General features: G+C 36.9%; 12 protein-coding genes across 12 annotated transcripts; 4 read left to right on the forward strand and 8 right to left on the reverse strand.

The window, feature by feature from the left end:
* Window positions 1-48: 48 nt before the first annotated feature.
* On the reverse strand, window positions 49-522 carry C9374_004156 (uncharacterized protein; the record flags this gene model as incomplete). The annotated part of the gene is made up of 1 exon (XM_044693764.1): window positions 49-522. The coding sequence occupies one exon, from the start codon at window positions 520-522 to the stop codon at window positions 49-51; it is 474 nt and encodes a 157-aa protein (XP_044549164.1).
* Window positions 523-761: 239 nt separating this feature from the next.
* C9374_004157 (uncharacterized protein) lies at window positions 762-1,268 on the reverse strand (the record flags this gene model as incomplete). The annotated part of the gene is made up of 1 exon (XM_044693765.1): window positions 762-1,268. One exon carries the CDS (start codon window positions 1,266-1,268, stop codon window positions 762-764), a length of 507 nt encoding a protein of 168 aa, XP_044549165.1.
* Window positions 1,269-1,457: 189 nt separating this feature from the next.
* Window positions 1,458-1,898, reverse strand: C9374_004158 (uncharacterized protein; the record flags this gene model as incomplete). The annotated part of the gene is made up of 1 exon (XM_044693766.1): window positions 1,458-1,898. One exon carries the CDS (start codon window positions 1,896-1,898, stop codon window positions 1,458-1,460), a length of 441 nt encoding a protein of 146 aa, XP_044549166.1.
* Window positions 1,899-2,348: 450 nt separating this feature from the next.
* Window positions 2,349-5,663, reverse strand: C9374_004159 (uncharacterized protein; the record flags this gene model as incomplete). Its single annotated transcript, XM_044693767.1, has 5 exons — window positions 2,349-3,027; window positions 3,108-4,081; window positions 4,151-4,174; window positions 4,309-5,204; window positions 5,273-5,663. 5 exons carry the CDS (start codon window positions 5,661-5,663, stop codon window positions 2,349-2,351), a joined length of 2,964 nt encoding a protein of 987 aa, XP_044549167.1.
* Window positions 5,664-5,926: 263 nt separating this feature from the next.
* On the reverse strand, window positions 5,927-8,989 carry C9374_004160 (uncharacterized protein; the record flags this gene model as incomplete). The annotated part of the gene is made up of 1 exon (XM_044693769.1): window positions 5,927-8,989. The coding sequence occupies one exon, from the start codon at window positions 8,987-8,989 to the stop codon at window positions 5,927-5,929; it is 3,063 nt and encodes a 1,020-aa protein (XP_044549168.1).
* Window positions 8,990-10,231: 1,242 nt separating this feature from the next.
* On the reverse strand, window positions 10,232-11,911 carry C9374_004161 (uncharacterized protein; the record flags this gene model as incomplete). The annotated part of the gene is made up of 1 exon (XM_044693770.1): window positions 10,232-11,911. The coding sequence occupies one exon, from the start codon at window positions 11,909-11,911 to the stop codon at window positions 10,232-10,234; it is 1,680 nt and encodes a 559-aa protein (XP_044549169.1).
* A 63-nt stretch (window positions 11,912-11,974) lies between these two features.
* C9374_004162 (uncharacterized protein) lies at window positions 11,975-13,103 on the forward strand (the record flags this gene model as incomplete). The annotated part of the gene is made up of 2 exons (XM_044693771.1): window positions 11,975-12,007; window positions 12,537-13,103. The coding sequence occupies 2 exons, from the start codon at window positions 11,975-11,977 to the stop codon at window positions 13,101-13,103; spliced, it is 600 nt and encodes a 199-aa protein (XP_044549170.1).
* Window positions 13,104-13,634: 531 nt separating this feature from the next.
* C9374_004163 (uncharacterized protein) lies at window positions 13,635-15,350 on the forward strand (the record flags this gene model as incomplete). Its single annotated transcript, XM_044693772.1, has 1 exon — window positions 13,635-15,350. One exon carries the CDS (start codon window positions 13,635-13,637, stop codon window positions 15,348-15,350), a length of 1,716 nt encoding a protein of 571 aa, XP_044549171.1.
* A 253-nt stretch (window positions 15,351-15,603) lies between these two features.
* Window positions 15,604-16,602, reverse strand: C9374_004164 (uncharacterized protein; the record flags this gene model as incomplete). The annotated part of the gene is made up of 1 exon (XM_044693773.1): window positions 15,604-16,602. One exon carries the CDS (start codon window positions 16,600-16,602, stop codon window positions 15,604-15,606), a length of 999 nt encoding a protein of 332 aa, XP_044549172.1.
* A 546-nt stretch (window positions 16,603-17,148) lies between these two features.
* Window positions 17,149-18,273, reverse strand: C9374_004165 (uncharacterized protein; the record flags this gene model as incomplete). Its single annotated transcript, XM_044693774.1, has 1 exon — window positions 17,149-18,273. One exon carries the CDS (start codon window positions 18,271-18,273, stop codon window positions 17,149-17,151), a length of 1,125 nt encoding a protein of 374 aa, XP_044549173.1.
* A 233-nt stretch (window positions 18,274-18,506) lies between these two features.
* C9374_004166 (uncharacterized protein) lies at window positions 18,507-19,577 on the forward strand (the record flags this gene model as incomplete). Its single annotated transcript, XM_044693775.1, has 1 exon — window positions 18,507-19,577. One exon carries the CDS (start codon window positions 18,507-18,509, stop codon window positions 19,575-19,577), a length of 1,071 nt encoding a protein of 356 aa, XP_044549174.1.
* A 186-nt stretch (window positions 19,578-19,763) lies between these two features.
* C9374_004167 (uncharacterized protein) lies at window positions 19,764-20,276 on the forward strand (the record flags this gene model as incomplete). The annotated part of the gene is made up of 1 exon (XM_044693776.1): window positions 19,764-20,276. One exon carries the CDS (start codon window positions 19,764-19,766, stop codon window positions 20,274-20,276), a length of 513 nt encoding a protein of 170 aa, XP_044549175.1.
* Window positions 20,277-20,472: the final 196 nt, after the last annotated feature.

The raw sequence follows: 20,472 nt of genomic DNA on the forward strand, positions 1-20,472 counted from the left end.
CTCTCACTTCTCTATTTTTCAATGAGATTGATGCTCTTGCTGTAGAATTTAAATTTCTGTTGATAGTTTTTGCACAAAATTTCCAATTATTTCATCTTCTTCACTTTCCGATGATTCTTCTTCACTCTCCGAAATGTCATCTTTTGAAAATAATAATTTAGGTCCGTCTTGTTGTTGTGAAGTATGATTAATCTTTTTCATTGGTACATTTCTAGTTTTAATTCCATTATCTACATTACTAGAGGTAACCAACTCCGATAACGAACCCTTTTTTAAATTTCTTGAATTTCCATTTTGTAATGATGGTCTAGAACCATCCTCTTCCGAAGCGGTTAACTTCTTTTTACTACTTTCCGTTTGATTGGATATCAAGCTTGTACCAATTGGTTCCGACCTCGCTGATGATACTAATTGATGCTGAGGTTTGCCTTCTTGCTGAGGTGTGGTTGTTGTTACTGGTGTTGCTGTTGTGGCAGCATCCAACTCATCACTTCCCCAAAACAAATCCAACACATCCGACATTTTTTTATCAGAGAAATAATTGTTCATTAATCATTAATTGTTGAACAGATGTTGCTGTTGATAATACTGTGCAGATAGAGAAGAATCGTCTCCATTCCCATTGAAAGCAATAACTGGAGGGTTGTGGACATGACTGCTTGAAAACAATTCCACCAAGTACACTGGTCTCAACACTCTTCTTCTCCCAACGACAATTGGAACTTTCTGAAAAGAACCCATCAGTTCAAAGCCACAGGATCTCAACTTTTCATTTTCTCGTTCAACATCAATTGAAGTGCAGGTTTCACTTCAGTTTTAAATTTTTCTCTAAAATTCGAATGAACATGCGCTCGATACATGTACACAACACAAATGAAAATCAAACCCAATCCACCAGTGAGTACAAACAACACAACGAATGCCAACCATATCACTCGAAACCAAAAGTTGGCCTCTTCCCATTGTGTATAGTACCTATCTAATACTTGATTCATTTCTTCGAATACAGATGGAAGGTTGGAGAAGAGAGGCGTTCTCAACTGAATATGAGGCAACACATCACCATTTAATTTGCTTCCATGTACTTTGGAATAGGTGGTCGAGAAGATCTTTTGAACCATTGGAGTCAGAGAACGAACAACATTCACATGAGGAGGCTTTGCTATAGTATGTGGAGGAGCAGAAGCAACTTGGTTTGGATCAATTGTATGGACAATGGTGGCATGCGTTATGGAATAAAGTAAAGGTTCGTTTTCACAGGTTTTCATTCTCAGATATGAATGTTTTTTTCAAAGATAAACACAACTGCCAAGGTGTTTTTCAAGTTTCCTGCCTCAACACTATTGAACTTGTTTCTGAAAAAGAACCTTATTGGAAGACAACAAATTGAGTGAAAATTACAAGTTCACGTGAACATGCGTTAGTTGTGTATGAAATTTCAAGATCTTGACCACAATTTATTGTTGGTAATAGGGCATTGCACTGGCTGGATGATTACTGTTTCCTCTTGATACATGATTATTTTGACACCTGAAAGCAAAAAGCTCCACCTGAAAACTATCTTCCAACACCATTCTTCTTCCTTTACGAATAGGTTCTTTCTTATGATGACCCACTAATTCCAAACCATGATTTTGCAATTTTACATTTTCTCTTTCAATCACCTGTTGGAGTTCGGACTTTACACGTATTTCCAATTGTTGCATCATTTTGTTATTTCGTTTTCTGAAGCAACAGAAATACCAACACATGAAGGCAAGCATACTCGTTCCAAAAGTAATGATTGCTAATAAACCACTTGCGTAATACAATCTCATGGTACGAGCATGGATTGCAGTAACTTGTTCATAATACGCATCGACGAGAGAATTCAATTCATCCAAAATGGAAGGTAACATGGAGTAAGGACTCGAGCTTCACATGCGTTGAGGTAATGAATCGCAGGAAAATCTGTTTTTCAAAGCATTGGAGTAGGAAGTTGTGAAAATTTTCTGAAAACAAGTGCTGGGAAGGCTCTTTGATGACGAAGGAATGTCGATCACTGCCGTACCTTCTGGATAGCACTGCTGTTGATGAAGAGGACCATGTTGATTTGTGGTGAGCAATGGAGCATGTTCAGATGTAGTAATAGTAGTCATGGTAGTGTCAAGATTTTCTTTTTGGAAATTCACATGAATGCGTATGGCGAGAACAAGCGCACTAGGAGTCGACCAAAACTCCTTTTTGCCTCATTTTCAATTGGTCGACAATGCGCTGCTCTCGAGAGTAGATGCACGAGTTCGAAGGATCATGAAACGATTCGTGCATGTCGGTATTTGTGTGAAATTTAAACCCTAATTTACTCGGCATTAAGCTCCCTTTCTGGATTTGACCAAAAACTTGAGAGACAAGTAGGCAATAATTCTCATTCCTACCGAGATTCCCAATACAATGGCAATATTGATCCACATGCTTAAGAGGTCGTTATTCATACCATAATACTCTAAAATGAAATCAATGTTTGGAAATCGACAAATTTCGTTTGGATTTGATGGACAATCGATGGTTCGTCCTTGAAATTCATTAATGATCAGTGCCTTAAATCCATAGTTGAAAGGAGAAAAGTAAGTGAACCAAGATAACCACACTGGAATTTGTTCAATATTTCTGTAAAATCCGGAAAATACGTGAAAGGTTGTGGAAATTGGAGGCAGCAACATGGTGGCAACGTCCGAACGCGGCACTAATATCGCTAGAACTGTTCCAAAAGCATGGGCTGTTTGTGACAAGATTAAAACAATGAAAATGAATACAAGATATCGCTCAATGGTAAGAGTCAATCCTGCAAGTAAGTAAACGATGGTTCCAAAGAACACGGGATGCGGAACAATCAATACCAAGTCTGCCAGTAATCTTCCAAAATAATAGCTGCTTATAGAAAAGCATTTCGCTCCTCGTTCTCGCATAAAATAAAGCCGTTCTCCTCGAAATATCGAAATAGGTGTTCCAAAGGAGTTGGACCATTGATTTGTTACCACAAAGAAGAGTCTACAATGAATTTTGACAAGATTGCGAAATTCAGTTGTCAGAAATCAAATGACACGCTGTCAACACTCAACGATACTTACAATCCCAACTTGTTCTGAACAGAGTTCTGATCATTCTTTGTCTGAAAATAAATAAATCCGACTAAAATTGCATAAATTATTTGCTGTAAAATACGAATTTTGGTATACTTGAAATCTCTCCACTGGTTGAGAAAGCCACGAACAAGCATGACAAAAAATTGAGTCATCCAACTTGATCGTTCCACCTTAGGTAAGGAGCATTCCTTGAGTTCAAACGTGTCGTGCAGCGAAGGAATAATATTGTTTTTCTTCTCCTCAAACTTTTGGACAATTTTTGAAATTCTTTCTTGCTCACTTTGAAGGGTTTTTTCTTGAGCAAAAATGGCTTGAGTATCCTCGGTGATCAAGTCCATCACAAAGTCGGCTGGATTATAATTTTCATTCATTGTAAAGCCAATCTTTTTAAAATATTTACAGACTTTTGAAGTTGATCCAAAATAGGCCACCCTTCCATTTGTTAAAAGAAGCAAATTTTCAAGTTTCTCAAAAATGTCAGATCGAGGTTGATGAATGGTCATAATGACAGTAATGTTGTGACGTTTTGCAACATGTGAAATTGTGTCAACAACATCAAGAGCAGTTTTAGCATCCAAGGAAGTTGTTGGCTCATCCAAAATTAAGATAGGAGGATTTGTGAGAAGTGCAATGGCAATACCAAGTCGTTTTCTTTCACCTCCACTAATACCTTTTGTGAGACCAGGTTCTCCAACCAACGTATCGGCACAAACGTCCAATTTCAATAATTGTAAAATTTGATCCACTTTGGCCATCTTTTCAGCATAACTTGTTGAAGCTGGTAATCGTAATAAGGCAGCATATCTTAAAGTTTCCCGTACTGTTAAATTTCCCATTAACATATCATCTTGATAGACGTAACCAACTAGAGATTTTAAACGTTGTTTCACTACCAATCCGTTAATAATCACTTGTCCACTTGTTGGCTTCACTTGTCCAGCTAGAATGTTAAGTAGCGACTGTTGTTAAATGTTCGTTAGGATATGAACGTTTATATTTAAAATAGAAAGAATAAATCAATTACATACGCTTTTTCCAGCGCCACTCGAGCCCTAAATTTTTAGAGTACAAAAATATTATTTGACAAGTTAATTGGTTCCCATAAATAGTAAAAAAAACAACGAAAAAAATTTGAATAAATTTGAAATAAATCCTCAAAACTCAACACATTAACACATTCACATACCATCACTGCCAATATTGATCCTGGATAGGCAATTCCATCAATTCCATTCAATATTGTAATATAATCTCCTTTTTTCTGAGCTTGTGGCGTTGTTTCTTCTCTTTGTTTTCTCAAACCTTTAGAAATCATTTCATTCATCCAACTCTTTTCTCTTCGAACTTTAAAAGTCACATCTCTCCATGACACAATGACACCACTATGTTGCTCAGCTCTCCAATTATAAAATTGTTCCATATAAATTTCAGCATACGACGCTTCACTCTTTCTCGGCACACTGCTTTCACTTTTTCTCATTGAAAAACGCGGAGAAACAAATTTCCTAAAAGACTCCATCGGGCTCTTGATGGAAAAACGACTACTATTATTACTACTACTCTTATTGGGACTCGTACAACTTGCTTGCTTCTTATTGGTGGAGGTGGGAGAGGCTACCATGACTCCAAAGACATCTTCCGAGTCGCCTTGTTGAACTGGTGGTTGATGAGCTTGTTGATGATGATGGGTCATGGATGAATAAACTCGACTCATATCGAGTGAGATGGACCAATCATCATCGTCATCATCTTCAATAGTCGTGAGTTCCGTAGTAGGAGCATAACGAGGCTTGTGTTGATTCGAGGCACTCGTGATGGTCGTCGTCGTGGAAATGGCTGGTCGGGGAGGAATGGAAGTGATAGGAGGGGTTGTAATTGCAGCATCATCATTGCCAGTAGCAGTGTGAGGATGCACATGATACGATTGAGAGGTACTTTTTGCAAATTCCTCCCTCGATAAGGCAAGACTCGTAATGGGTTGTGCTGTGAGGCCAACAAGCTTGTTGTGGTCTGTTGTTGTATTGTTGGAATTGTTGGGATTGGGAGCGATGGTCGTATTGGTAGAGGAAGAGGTGGTTGTTGCTGTTTGTAAGGAAGAATGGAGGAGGTTTGATGATGATGATTCTGATGATGATGATACTGCTCTGTACTACTAGTGTTGGGTATTTCAATAACCACGACAGGCGAGTCATCATTACTACTATCATTTATACTACAATGATGACTCGTACTACTCTTTGAAGTATTCACGAGTCGATGATGACTTTGACTCGATGGAGGGACGACATGTTCTTCTTCTGCTCCGGCTCCACCTCCTCCCGAGAGAAGTGCTTGCATACTATTCGTCGAAGAAGAGGCTTGAGAGAGGTCATCATCCGAACTCGTTGCAGAAACAAGATTTTGGATGTGGGAATAATGAGGAGCGAGAAGGTGAGATGTACCACTCGTAGCAGCAACAGCACCCGACACGCTTTTGCCACTGTTGTTGTTGTTACTACTCGGAGGACATTCGAATTGTTGTTGTTGATGGTGTTGCGACATTTTGTTGCTGAGCAATTGACAATGTTTGTTTGTGGTCTTTTGCGAACAGTGACGCGCAATGTTGGATGGACCTAGATAGAAAGTCGTTTTTTAACTGATACGATCCAGAAAGTTTGGGAGTGTCATCTGTCATTGGGATTTTTGGGTGCCGCTCGGCTAAGGATGCTCCAATTTACATTATTGGTCGAAATGGTTACTTCATGCTTTCACGCAGACCCCAAAAGTTGTTGATACAAATATGTTGTATTACAAATTGTTTAATATTAAACTTCTTTGCTGCCATTGGCCAAATTATTCCCAACCAGCGGAAGAATATCGTCCATCTCTGGTTCGTTCTGACTCAAAAACACTTGCTGCACCAGAGTTTTAAATCTTCCGTTTGGAACCTTACTCAGGATAAATTCAATCACAAAGACAGAATACCTTGTAATCATGTTAAATCCTGTAAATAGGGTGGCAGAAACAGCAATCACAATCAAATAGACGATGGTTTCTTGGAAGGCGTGATCCATGGTAATGTAGCAAAGCATGAGATTTACAAAGACGTGAGCGTTCAAAACCATCAGAGTAAAAGTATTGAGAATGACATCAGTGACATAATATCTGTCAGCATCCTTGCTTTCTTGTTCGGATTTTGTGAAATGAGTGTCATCTTTTTCACGATGCAGTACAGACCAAAAGTATAATGTGCAAATTAATGCCATATGCCATCGTTCGTAACCCATTTGGAATGCATTAAAGTTTGGATGTTGTTGATGAGATTTCATTCCAACTGCACCAGCCATAGGGTGAGCATCCACATCCAATCGTTCTTCTTTACCCACGTGGAATCCATACATAAAGTGGTTTAAAAAGAAAACGGACATGACAAGTTGGAGAAGATCGAAAAAGTGATGTTTCGTTTCCTCTTCTTCAAAATGTGGAGAATTGGCATTCGATGAATATCCCTTATCTTCCTTTTTCACTTTACAGCAATACTTATTGGCAATAATATAAGCAGGAACTAGGAAGTAACAATATTGAATGTTTTGAAGCAATGTCACCACTCTACCATATGGAGTGTCTCTCATTAAGGCAAAGGCATATAAAATTGCAGGTACAAGAAGTCGATCTAGGCGTTTTGGATTGAATAGCAGCACGAAACATGTGTACACAATCGCCATGATAAGGAATGCCAAGTAGTAAATGTGGAATCCAGCAATGGTGTAATAGTGCACATAGAGGGCTTTTTGCTCTTGAGGTGCTGTTTCTCTCACACTCGTGTATTCAAACAAGAATAACAGCATCATCATAGCAAAGCAGTAAAAGAAATGAAACCATGAATTCTTGCTAGCTGACTTCTTTGTTGGAACAGGTGTCGATCGTCGTATTTTTCGTATAACGTAAAGAGCACTCGATGTAATTAATCCAAAGACGCTGTATCCACAGAAGTCACAAACAAAATGGATTAAGGCAAAGTATTGGAGAGGTAAAATATACTCCATTCCCCATTTCCATTGTCTTCTAAATAAATTATAAAGAGCAAAGAAAGTCATGTCAATAATACAGAAAATAAACATTTTCCATCCAATCAGTGAAAAATTTTCTGAAGGTTTCTCCTTGTCACTCTTTGTGTTGCTTCTCAGTAAATGAATAGCGCATTGATACAGAACAAAGAACAATACTACTGTTAAAAATCCTTGCCAAACGAAAAATGGAGAGCCGCTACGAACAACATTCTTCCATGTGTCCCAACAGAACAAAATATTGACATAGGAGCCAAAATAGAGTGGTACTAAAATTCCTAATAAATATAGTGACTTGGAAAAGAATTTCTCTGCCATCAAATGGATTGCATGGAAATTGAATCGGTATAGACCGATAACAACCATCGCTAAGGCAAAGAAACCATAGAAAAATACCCAAAAAACAGGCTTGTCAAGCAGCTGGTAGAGCTTTCTTTTCATTCCGACTGCCAATTTTGAAAGTTCGTCATTAAACTCGTTGATATTCTTAAACTTTTCATTAAACGCTAAATCTTCAAGTTCCATTTTCAATAAATTCAAAATGGACGAAGCTGATCTCAACAAATCTGTTCCTCTTCTAGTTGTGGTATCAGTCAACTGTACCAAGCTTTCTTTGAGAACATATGACCTATATTTGAGTGATTCGTCGTCACCACCAAAGTACGCTCTTGATACTCCAATATTGTCAGCAGGAATGTCAACATCTTTCAAGAATTTTGCAACAGTTGGACAAACGTCCACAATATCGAGTCTTTCCTCATATGGCTTCAATCTTGGATTGTACAACATGACATATCCTTCATTACCATCTCTAGAGTAGCCATGAAGAACATATCCGTTTGAAACATCGTCAGTACCATGGTCAGATGAGAGAATGAGCAAATAATCTGGATTAGCGTCAATCCAATCTTTCAAAGGATTAATATCAGATGCAATTCTATCGGACAAGTAATTCAAATAATCCAAATTAGTTGGGTCGTGTCTGAAAATACCATGGTTGATATGGTCAAAAATTGCAGAGTGTGTAAATAATGAACCACCTTCAGCCTTAATTGTATCCAAAGTTTCATGATAGAATTTTCTAGCATCCTCATTCGAGAAGAAGAATCGATATCCTTGGTCATGCGGCTGATCTAAAGGTTCTTCCTTAATAACAATCCGTTTAAATAATTTATCGTAATTCTTTGAGCCATGAATGGCCAAGAAACTCCATTCTGGTCCAATATATGTCAAAGGACCCATACTCGGACTTCTTTGCATGGATTTTACCAAACTATCTCCTTCAATTGCATGACCTTGATAATTCGTTGGCAGCTGACCTGTCATGTAACTTGTATAAATAGCGTGTGAATATTTTGGTCCAGGAACATCAATCGTGTATAATACCATATGATCTCTGAAATGGTCAAATGTCTTTTTGCTGTACTTGACAGGTAATCCATCAGTAAAGAACCAAATGACCTTTGAAAATTGCAATCCTGGTGGATATTCACACAAATGATGATTTTCTTTCAATTCCATAAAATCCTTGTCATTGAACACGTTTAATCCCTTTCGTGTGATGAGAACATCCGTCTCGGAAGATTTGTGTCCTGTATTGACAAGCTTATCCCGAACTGATTCTGGTGTTGCCCTCGAACAGAATGTATTTGTGGCTCCAGATTTAAATTGACTTCGGTTGAGAAGTGTAAAGAAGCCTGACCGAATGCCATGAGCAAACAATATAAAAAGTAAAAAGTATTGAATGAAATAGAACCACTTCTTTCGCCTTGGAATGGCTTTGCTTGAGCCCTCTTGTTGGGATGAATCGTTTCCAATCATTGGAAATAGATTGGGTAATGATGGATTTCAAAAGATGTCTTTTGGATGCTGAATATACAATAAATAAATAATTTAGTTGCCCACAGTTGTTCTATGAGCACTAATGCTGTTCGGAAAAAGGACTGCTACTAGATCCGATGAAGACTGAGTTGCGCACTGTGGAGAATACGTAGTGACGTATGTGGATGTATTTTTTTGAGTCGAACTGGCTGTAAAATGTCATTGTTGCGTTGAACACGTCAAACTGCTTTTGGGAACTCGAATGCAAAAGGATAACACTTGGAAAAGGCAGCCGTGCAGCTGCTTTTTTCATAAAGTTTGTAATATTTCAAATATTGGCTTCATATTAACAGAATATTTAATATTAACTTTCGAATATCAGTTGTCTCATTACAACACCAAAGAACCTCATCAACAACAAATTTCAAAATCTTAAAAAGTGAAATAAATCAGCTTAGCATACAGTAAAAGATTTGATATCAGCATCACACTCCATGGTTTCTTTACGTGAAGTATCACTCCTTCTTGTTGTCGTATTTGATTTTGCTCTAGTGAAATTTGTGAAAGAAAAAGCTTATTTTTACTTTCAGCTCAAACATTGCATTTCCAACGTTGAAGCAATATCACCATGTGGAACACAAAGGTTGTGTTTAGGACTAACAATGGGTGTAGTAGGCTTGGTGCTGTTTTTGCTGTCAAAATATATCGATAACCAAAGTCATTCTGCAGTAACTGCAAACTTATGCGATTTTTGCACTGTTTCAATAACGATTCATTTCAAATTTCGGTGAAACTCATTTGTGTGTAATTAACCATAAATGTAATAGATTCCAACGATCAACAAGATCATTCCTCATTATTGATGCCAAGTGGTGTTGTTGAAACGAGGACTTGGACTGAGATAATAATGAATCCATTGAAACGATGTGTTTCTACATTGTAAACAACAAGAGTTTGGTAATAATTTAAACTAACGGTTGGAAACTCGCCAAACATCCATCCTTTGAAAAGGATTGGTGTTTGAGGATTTTCTGCATATTTTGTCATTAGACTTTATTGAGCAAAAGGAAATTACATGACGTGTTTTTGTTTTAGTTGAAGCATAAACTCCAGTTTGATCAGGTGGTTAACATTACCCATTTTTTTGTCGAGTATGAAATCTTAATACTCGAAGCCCGGAAGTTTGTTTCGCTGACAGTTTTGCTATGATGAGTAATATTGAGTTTGTTGTGAGAGAAATGTTTACACGTCCAAACGTGAGAGAACAACTTGTCGATCGAGTGTTTCAATGATTTGTGTAATATTGGGTCCTATCTTCTTTCCAGTAAGGTAATATCGCAAAATAAACACAACATTACCATAGGCTTTGACTTGTTCCTTGTTGTGTTGAATAAAATCTGAGATTACTTTGGCAATAACATCTTCTTTCCAATTGGCCTTATCAATTTTCACTAATTCATCTCGAATTTTTCTGGCAACGGAGGCATGATCTGTAACTTTCTTTTGGATGGTCTCCAATAATTCCTGTGCTTCAGGTGTATCTAACTTGACATCATAGAAAAAGTAATTGAAAAAATCTACAAAATCAGGAACCCTCTTGATACGTTCTCGTCCAATGTATAAAACTTTTCTCAAATATTCGTCAACAGGTATTCCAGAAAGACTGAGATGTGGACGTAAAAGTTCAATAAATCCATCCATATCTTTTTCGATATTCATTCTTATGTGTTGTGAATTAATCCACTCCAATTTTGCTAAATCAACTTTGCAATTTCCCTTATTAATTCGAGAAAGTTCAAATTTCTCAATTAATTCCTCCAATGTAAATATTTCATCATTTGTGCCAGGATGCCAACCCAATAGCGCAACAAAGTTGATCAAAGCCTCTGGTAAATATCCCAAATTCATGTAGTAATCAACGCTAGCATGTCCTTGTCTCTTACTGAGCTTACTTCCATCCTCATTACACAGCAAAGGTAAATGAGCAAACTTTGGTCGCTCCCATCCAAACATGTCGTACAAGATACAATGCTTGGGTGTGCTCGAAATCCATTCTTGTCCTCGTATGACATGCGTGACTCCCATCACATGATCATCCACAACATTGGCCAAGTGATAGGTTGGAGTACCATCCGATTTCATCAAAACTTGATCATCTACTGTCTTATTTTCAATCTTAATTTTTCCATAAACTTCATCCTCAAATACCGTATATTGAATATGATCGGGTACTTTCATGCGAATGGTAAATTTACCATTTCCTTGTTTAGAGAATTCTTCTTGTTCCTCTTCTGATAAATTAAGACAATGACGATCGTATTTACTTGGACCTCGAATACTTCTCACTTCTTCAAGTCGTTCCTCAGTACAATAGCACTTGTAGGCATAGCCTTTGTCGAGGAGTATTTGAACATGTTCTTGATAAATTTCATTTCTTTGAGATTGAATAGCAAAGTCAATAGTTTTTGTGGTATTAGTAGTTGTGTCAGAAATGGCAAGAGGATCATAGGAGAGATGGGCCCATTTCAAAGTATTTTGAATTTGTTCAATAGATCCAGGAACCAATCGTTTCTGGTCTGTGTCTTCAATACGAAGAAGAAATTTTCCTCCGTGCTTTCTAGCAAACAAGTAATTGAAAAGACTTGTTCGGAGAGCTCCCAAATGCATGAAACCAGTTGGACTTGGTGCAAATCGGGTTACTACTTCACTATTACTTGAGGATGATGAATGTTGGATCGCTGAGAGATGATGAAACTCTCGTTCTACATGATTACAAATAATTCCGAAATCCTGATTATGAAGTTGAGTGTTAATATTAATTGAATTCCAATGATGAGAAATATTTCTTTTCAAAAGGACGTTCTTGATAAATTTCGGGGAGGTCAACGCGAATGATGAACGCTGAGTTTGAAATTTAAGCATTTTTCTTTGAAATGTTAAAATTAATGAAACAAGTTTTTAAATGATAATTTATCAATTTCATCAATGAGAAGAATAAGATCTGTATTAGCATCTAATGTTAATACTTAAAGGAAGGGCTTTTCCATTACGTTTGTTTTCGATAATAACTCTCCAAAATGACACCTGTCAAAATAATTTGTATCGCCAAGACAAGATACCCTAAAAAGAAATCGCCAGCCTCTTTTCAACAACGAATCAACAATTGTGCCATACAGTGCATGAACATCGAAACACCAACGCAAAAATTCAGTCATCCTTTTCCATCCTCAACATACTACAGTCATCCTCGCAATTGTCGTTTAGTTTCGAATCTTTTGAAAGACACAACACAACCAACCGAATCGAACAATAACAACAACAACAATGGAGATGACCCCAACACGAAATGAAGAGTCGGATCAGACACAAACAACTACCACCTCGAAGTCATCATCCTTCTCTTCCCTTTCTTCTTCTTCAATAATTCTTCCATTCTCAATAACGAAACTTCATCATTGGTCTTTCGGGTGGACTCATCGGAGGCTTCATCTTGTTCCTCTTCCTTACACTTGTTATTTCTCTGATTGCTTACAAACTCTACAAAAAGTATTATCATCCTGATGGAAAGAAGAAGAAGCCTTCTCAACAATTACTGAATAAACATGGATCCTATACACATGATAATTCAGATGATGGAAATTCAATCTATGAAGCTAATCATGAAGAAGAAGATGCTCGTTCGAGTACGACCTTTGGAACCAGTACAACATTACCCGATGATCTCATTCATCCTCATCAACAACAACATGATTCAAACTCATTGAAACCTCCAATCAGTCTGACTACGAGTTTATTATTGGGAGTTCTTTCGAAACAACAACAACCACTCGTTGGAGACATTTCAACGACGACGACGACTACGACGGAACAAAAAGATTTTGCATCACAACTTGTCGAAGAAGGTGCACGAATCACAAAATCTTGTCATTCCAATGCTTCGAATACTTTTACTACTACCACTCATGCAGAAGAGGAATATGGAGTGTCTTCTCCACTCATGTCTGGCAATTCGCTGAACTATCAACAACAAAGAAAATATCATCTTTGCATCATAATTATGATTCACTGTCTCCGAGAACAAGTTCCACAATTGTCATGCCATCCATTGTTTTGAGAAATTTACGAAATGAAGAACAAGTCATTGCTGAGACTTTGGATGCAACCAATAACAAGACATCATCACCTCGTATTTCTATTATGACAAGTAATGTGAGAACGACAACAACTCCTTGACTTCTTCTGTGACATTTATAAATGATGATGGAGATGAATATGAAATTGAAAGTGACACAGCTACCGTTTTGCAACAACAAGGATATGGAGAACTTGATTTAAATGATCCAATTCATTTGAAGAGAAATGAGTTTTTACAATTTTTAATTCATCAACGCCTTCCCAAGTTTTTAATGACGACCTCAATGAGCTCAACCATGGTTGAGGCAACAGCTTCGACGTCAACAACCAATGAGGATACTTTTTCTATTGTGTCGAGCGATGCTGAAAATTTCATGATGAATAATGATGAATTTTCGAATGAACATGTCATTTTCAAAGACAATTCTCCAGTGTCAACGAAGCAGTCACTCCTGCAAATTTGGAAATCGACTCGGTGAAAGGTGTGAGCTTGAAAGGAATTCTTAAAATCATGGAAAGTAATGAGAATGTGAAAAAAGAAATTTTTGACGTCTATGAACAGTTATTCCCAACTTTGGAATTATTCATCAAATTTTTGGTATCACAAAAGGATCAAGAAATACGACAGCAATTGCTAAAATACTTGTTGGAAAATTATATTTGCGATGTTGAAAGATATTCCATGTACAAATCGATACAATCCTTTGTTGAAATTTCAAATACTTTGGAAATGGAGGATTTACAGAGAATACTTGTTGAAAAAGCCATGCACGTGACCGATTGGAAATATCCTAATGCATTTTCATCATGGAGTGAATTTTTGAAATCATTTGAAGGAACTTTTTCATTAGAGCCAAATGAAAATGGTGTTTCAGAAAATGTGAAAATTACCAATTCATCATTCAAAGAGAGCTCATTCAATATTTCGAAATGTATTGGACCTATTCGACCTCCTCTTGTCCTATTTTTCAATCATCCCAAAGTTATTGCAGAGCATTTAACAGCAATGGATTCTCTTCTATTTAGAAATGTAAATACTCATAAGGATCTTGCAATGGAACGATATACATGCTTGAATGGTCAATCGGCTCCACTTCACAAACACGAGTCTTCGAGATATTCCGCTACCACATGCCCTTCTCTTTCTCTATATATTGAATTTTTCAACAAACTTGGAGTTTTTACAAAATTTTGTATATTTTACAAGGATTTAACTGTTGATCAGAGAGCAACATGCATTGAACGACTGATCATCATTTGTGAACATTTAGAACGACTTGGAAATTACAACAGCTTGATGGCAATTTACTCGGCATTGACCAGCCAATCCGTGAGCAGAATGAAAAATGTTTGGGACAAAGTGAGTGAATCTTCACAAAATTATATTCGCCACCTCGAGCATTTATTCATGATCAGAAAAAAGTTTGAAAATTTGAGGCGAGCTCAATTTACCAGACAACCTCCTCTTATTCCATATTTTGGAATTTTCATGACAGAAATGACACAAATAGAATCTATTCACAACATCTATCTCGACAACATTTCTTCCTCACATGTGAACATGGCTAAATTGCATCAAATTTACAAAATACATCAACAAATTGAGACGTGTCAATTACATGCCAGAGAATATTTGACACAAATTCCTCTCAACACCAATTTATTCAATCAACTTCATGATGAAATTATTGGTTTTGACATTTTTCGGTTAGAGTCAGTGATACCAACATTGAAAGATGGGAAAACTCCTTCTCGATCCATGAGCATTGACAGTATTTCTTCCACAGGTACTGACGGTGCACTCACTCCCCGAGTATTGACAGTTTTCTCAGAGAATAGTTCTACCACCACAAATGAAAGCACAAGTCTTCTCACAGTTCCAACCTATGAAGACTCTTCTCCGCAAACTACTCCACGAGGAGGAAAACGAAAGAATCTTGCAGAGGTGGCCGATAAGGAATTTTTAACTCAATCACTCTTGATTTATCCAAAATCTAGATCCAATTCTAATAATGCAAGTAGCTTTTTTGGAGGTCTTCTTGAGAGACTTTCACCAAAGCGATTAAGTTTCTCCATGTCACCGACAAGTAACAATAATTTAGATTCAACCTCTACAGCAGGAAACACGCCAGTAGTTTCTCCACGATTGAAGAAATTTTCAGATAGCGAACCAACACTTTCTCCAAGAATGCGTGAAGTTAGAAATCTCGCTGATTACATCAAGTGAGAACATATTTTGCAGCTCTAATTACGTACGAGCATGGTATTTTGATAACACACAACCATTCCTGCATGCGTGGATAATGGTTTACTGATGCGGCCCATAGGGAGCTCTAACATGACACTCCTTACGAAGGATTACTCAAGTTGCTCTGTTTCAACTATGAGCACCTCTCCAGTCAACTCATTTACACACAAACCAAATGGAATAAACCTGAATCTAAAAGTTGAAGACTCTTCACCTATTGTGGCAATATGTTTCAAAGTATCCAAAGAGAATATTTTGAGAAGCTTTTCGTCACCGTCGCACAAGATGATCGTTCTGCATTACGATCCACAGTAAGTGGAACAAAATTGTATGTAAGCTCGCGTTCTGCAGTTTCTGCAATGGTTTTAAATATTGTCCAGTCAGAAATGTCATTGGTTTTTCCACTTTCTTGGAATATGGTTAGTGGTGTCTTTGAACCAGCACTACTGACAATTAAATGGTCTTCCATAGGTGAAAAAGCAATACCGAACGGCTTTTCAGCCTTAAATTTTTGGATCAATTGGCCTGTCTGCAACTTTAAAACAACAATCTCATCTTTGTTAGAATCTGCATCGCAAATAAAAACTTGTTTCCTTGAATAAGAGATTACAATTCCCTGAGCCCATAAGCAATCTTCATTGATCCAAATAGGGTCACAGAGCGGTGAATCATCCTGTTTTGATAAAAATTGCTTCAAGTCATATTTGAACACAGAAGTCGAGCAACACAATAGTAATGCATCATTATTTTGCCCATCATAGTTCTCCTCGATACACATAAATCGAGTATATCTGTTTGGTAATGGGCTAATCCTAAATTTGTATTGTTTCGTTTCAAGATCAAATACCTCAATACATGAATTGTTGAAATCGCTTAATAAAATGCATTTCGAATTGTATGATATCTTGACGTCAAATAAATCTGGAGCATAAGATTCTTTCATGTGTATGATCTTACTAATATCCTTTATCAAGTTTGGACTAAATACAAACACATCTTTAGGATTCATTGAAAAAGGATTGTTTCTCCGATTGTGATTTCTCATTCGTTGTTGCAATAATTTCATCAAATATTGTGAATCATCCACTTCATCTTCAACATAATATCGTGTGAGTGGTGATGGTTGATCTATGGTTGCAGCATCTGTTTTAGAAGATGATGGTGTAGGATGCGCTTTCAAATCCACAAGACTTAACAAGACATGAAAATCTTGCTCCGAACTTGTCCTCATTTTTTGTTTTTTCTTGCGGTGAAATTGAACAACCAAAGCCACATCATCTGACCACAATCCAAGAAGTAAAGAAAGGCATTTCTTCCAATTTTGATTCTAGATGATCGTCTGCTCTCTATAGTTGTACCTCAATCTTCATGTGTTGATTGAACCAATTGGATCCAACGTTTTCGTGTTCCTTTGAATTGAAGGAGATAAAAATACTGAGGGAGCGGTGTTCCAATAAAAATATTTTTATTGTGATTTTCCAAAAAGTGCGAAAAAAAATCGAGTAAAATCGAAAACGATTTGCTCAAATTCGGTCAACCCTCATTTTTTGGACGTTTCTTCCCGAAAACGATTTTGCTTGATGTTGACGAGATACGATGTTGATGCTATTCGTGCAAAGTCGAAAAAATCGATTATGATCGACCTGAATCGATTACCTCAACACGATTCATTTCTCAAAGTCGATGTTTTTCGTCCAAAATCGAAAAAATCAATTATGATCGACATGAATCGATTTTCTTGATCGTCAGAGTTGAAAAAATCGATCATGAAGAACCTTTAATCAAATAAACTCTGATAATTTGCTTCTATTTGATTTTTCTCCTCTTCCTCTTTTTGTCTAATCTTCTCTTTCTTTACCTCAATCAATTTTGCAACTTCATTCACCAATTTGGTCAAAGGTTTTACATACTGTTCCTCTTGTTTTGCAATATCTTCTTCTTGTTTTTTAAATCTCTCAAGTAACTCCTCCTTTTCTTTCTGAACTTTCAATAATTGATCTGCAATAACTTTTGAATTATTTTCTTCCATGTCTTTCATAGTTTTTAAAAACTTTGTCGAATTTTGCATATCCTTATCATTAGTATCACAGTCTTGTTTAGCGTTAATAAAAATTTGCTTCTTTAACTGATCCAATTTGAAAATCTGGAATTCTAAAACAGGTGATTTGAACGTAGTAACTTGTGGTGTTGACTCAGGTTTTGGATCAAGATCAAACATATCATGCAAATCCATGCCACATATATCAAGCTCAGGAGCCATTGAAGGTGTTTCCTTGGTCTTTGACTCGTCCAATTCTTTCTTAATGACCAATGATTTTTTTTGAATAGAAGCAAGAGCTTTTTTGAATACAGGAGAGACGCTTTTGTCTGTATCACCTTTTCTTGTACGCTTTTTCGCATTGTCTCTCAATTTATCTTGCGCTTCTTTATACATAACTTCCTGCAAATCGTTGCCATTATCATCAATCCAATCCAAATCATCTTTCTCATCATCCTGATCTGAATGTTCTGATTCGCTGTCACTACTGTCACCTTGAATTTGTGAAGCCAATGATTGTTTTTTGTTGGAGTGAGCAGAAATCTCTTTTTCAATCTCGTTAACAATCCATTTCTTGTTTTCTTGAATGAAAGTATCAAAAAAATCTTTCACACGTTTGTCATCTTTTGGGGCGTTGCATGTTGCTGGTAAACCATCTTTGTATTTTCTTGAACCTTTAGCAGTAGGAAATGTGAAATTTGTATTTTTTTTTGTTTCTAATTGGAGCTTCTTGAAAACTTTGCTTGCTGCTTTTGAATTTGTCATTCCATGAGAATAGAGCTCATTTGAACAAATAGGTAATGTGGTTGCGAGTATTTCGCAAAAACGATCAAACGTGTTCCACTTTGTTTTGTCTTTGCCCATTTTTTTTCAGTGAGAAAACCGTTGTTATTGTTTTTTGACGTTGACACAATCGCACAAAAAACAAGACGACTTAAAAAACAAGAGGCCGTTGAGTTTTTTTTATTCCGAAACAAATCAATGTCGTTCAATTCAACATTTTCGATATGAGAACATTAAACAATTCAACATAATCGAGCAGAATTGATTTTCTCAACAATTTCTTATCAATTTTGCTCGAAAAAATCGATTTCCACATGGTAAAAGCAACGCAACATCGATTCACAAACGATGAAAGACGAGTTTTCAAACAAAAAACAGGTGTCCAAATATCTCAAAAACTAAGACCATATATCCAAGGTCAAAAATTAGCCCCAGAACAAATTGAGTTCATTAAATTGGTGTGTGGAAAGTATGGAGATAAACCAAAGGTCTTGCAACAAATTTTACCTTTCGCACCTTCAACGATTTACAAATATTGCAATGAAATACAAAAAGAAAAAGCTCTCGGAAGGCCTCCACATTCAGGTAAATCAACCCACCTCTCTGTGTTAAGATTTATTGATATCATATTCAGTGAATATAATACTGTTAATTATGCAGAAGTACGTCAAATAGTTAAAGATTATCTTGATGTTTCAATTTCCGTATCTCAGCTCTCCAAAATAACGACAAAATATTTGTTCAGGACATATAAGAAATGTGAAAAAGTATCAGTATATCGAAAAAGCCCAAGAGTACAATCTCAAAGAACTGTGTACAGGCGAACTATTCGAACCTACAAAACAAGAATCATGTTTTTTATTGACGAATCGCATTTCTGTTATGACCATTTGATTAGAACAAGGGCTCACATCAAAATTGGCAACACTTGTCAAAACAGTGCGCACAGAGTGAGTGGAAAACGTTTTTCATTATTGGCATGCATTAACGAGAGAGGAGGTTTGGTTTACTGGGAACTTGTCGATACAACTAACAAAGCAATTGATGCTGATCGATTTAATATATTTCTGACAACATTGAGCAAATTGATCCCAAAAGATTGTATTTTAGTTCTTGACAACGCATCCATTCATAAGGAAAAAGAAGTTCATAGTATAATGAATGGCCAAGGTATTAGTGTGTTTTGGCAAAGCCCATACTCTCCTGACTTCAATCCCATTGAATTGCTTTTCGGATGGATGAAAACACAGTTGAAAAACTATGAACATTCGGTTGACTCTCTCGAAGAGATAATGGAGCAGGTGTTTGATCAAGTTACACCCAAGTTAATCAAATCGTTTGTTCATCATTGCAAGGAAATCTGGCATGATGAGACAAAAACTTAATAAATTTCGAGTTTGATCGAAATCGATTTTGAAGGATTTCGATGTTAATCAACATCAAGTCAAAACGACAACGCATCAATGTCGCTCATTTCGATCTCGAAAAAAATCGCGAAAAAATCGTCGATTTTTTATTCGCACTTTTTCGAAAATCACAATAAAGCCAAAAAAATACCTTCACCTCCACCAATGAGCTACATTCACCCACCCGAACCACCGCCCTACAGCAACGCCAACGTATCAGCCGCTAACGGTTTTTACAATCCTTCATCGGCTCCAACTCCCTATGGAGTGAATCCCATGATGAACAACAATTTTGGTAGAGCCAAACTCCACTCACCCGATGTGGTGCAAGAGTTAGTCATGGGTTTTGTCAGGGAACAACAGGATAGGCAAGCAGAGGAAGAAAAGCCTGTGACTGCCAATCCTATGGAGATACTTTACACCTTCATGTCATATTTTAACTCTTGGAAGTTGCAAAATACAACTTCATCCACTCCAACAGCTGCTCATAGCAGCGACGGATCCAAGGCCGACAAGGTTGATTTGTTGAGCGATGAGGATGTTTTGAATTGTTTTGTAATTATCATGCATTGTATTGTTAGGGACCGGTACACAGACCCTTCTCTATTTTCGAGTTACATCAAACAATCCATTGACTCGATTGTTCAAATTAGCCGACTACAATCTGTGCGTTTTTGAGTTTAGAACCGAGGAGTTTGGTGTATGAGCCATGTTTATATTTGTAACATTACGCGAGATGATTGCTACGACTACCAACACTGCAGCAAATCATCTGTACCAATAGCTATATTATTTATTATTAATAGTTTGAATCAATTCCCACGATGAACCTGCCAAATACATCACAAGAAGTGATTTGGTGTATTCATTACTT

This window comes from Naegleria lovaniensis (genome assembly GCF_003324165.1).
Source record: "Naegleria lovaniensis strain ATCC 30569 chromosome Unknown tig020, whole genome shotgun sequence".
NCBI lineage: Eukaryota > Heterolobosea > Eutetramitea > Acrasida > Naegleriidae > Naegleria > Naegleria lovaniensis.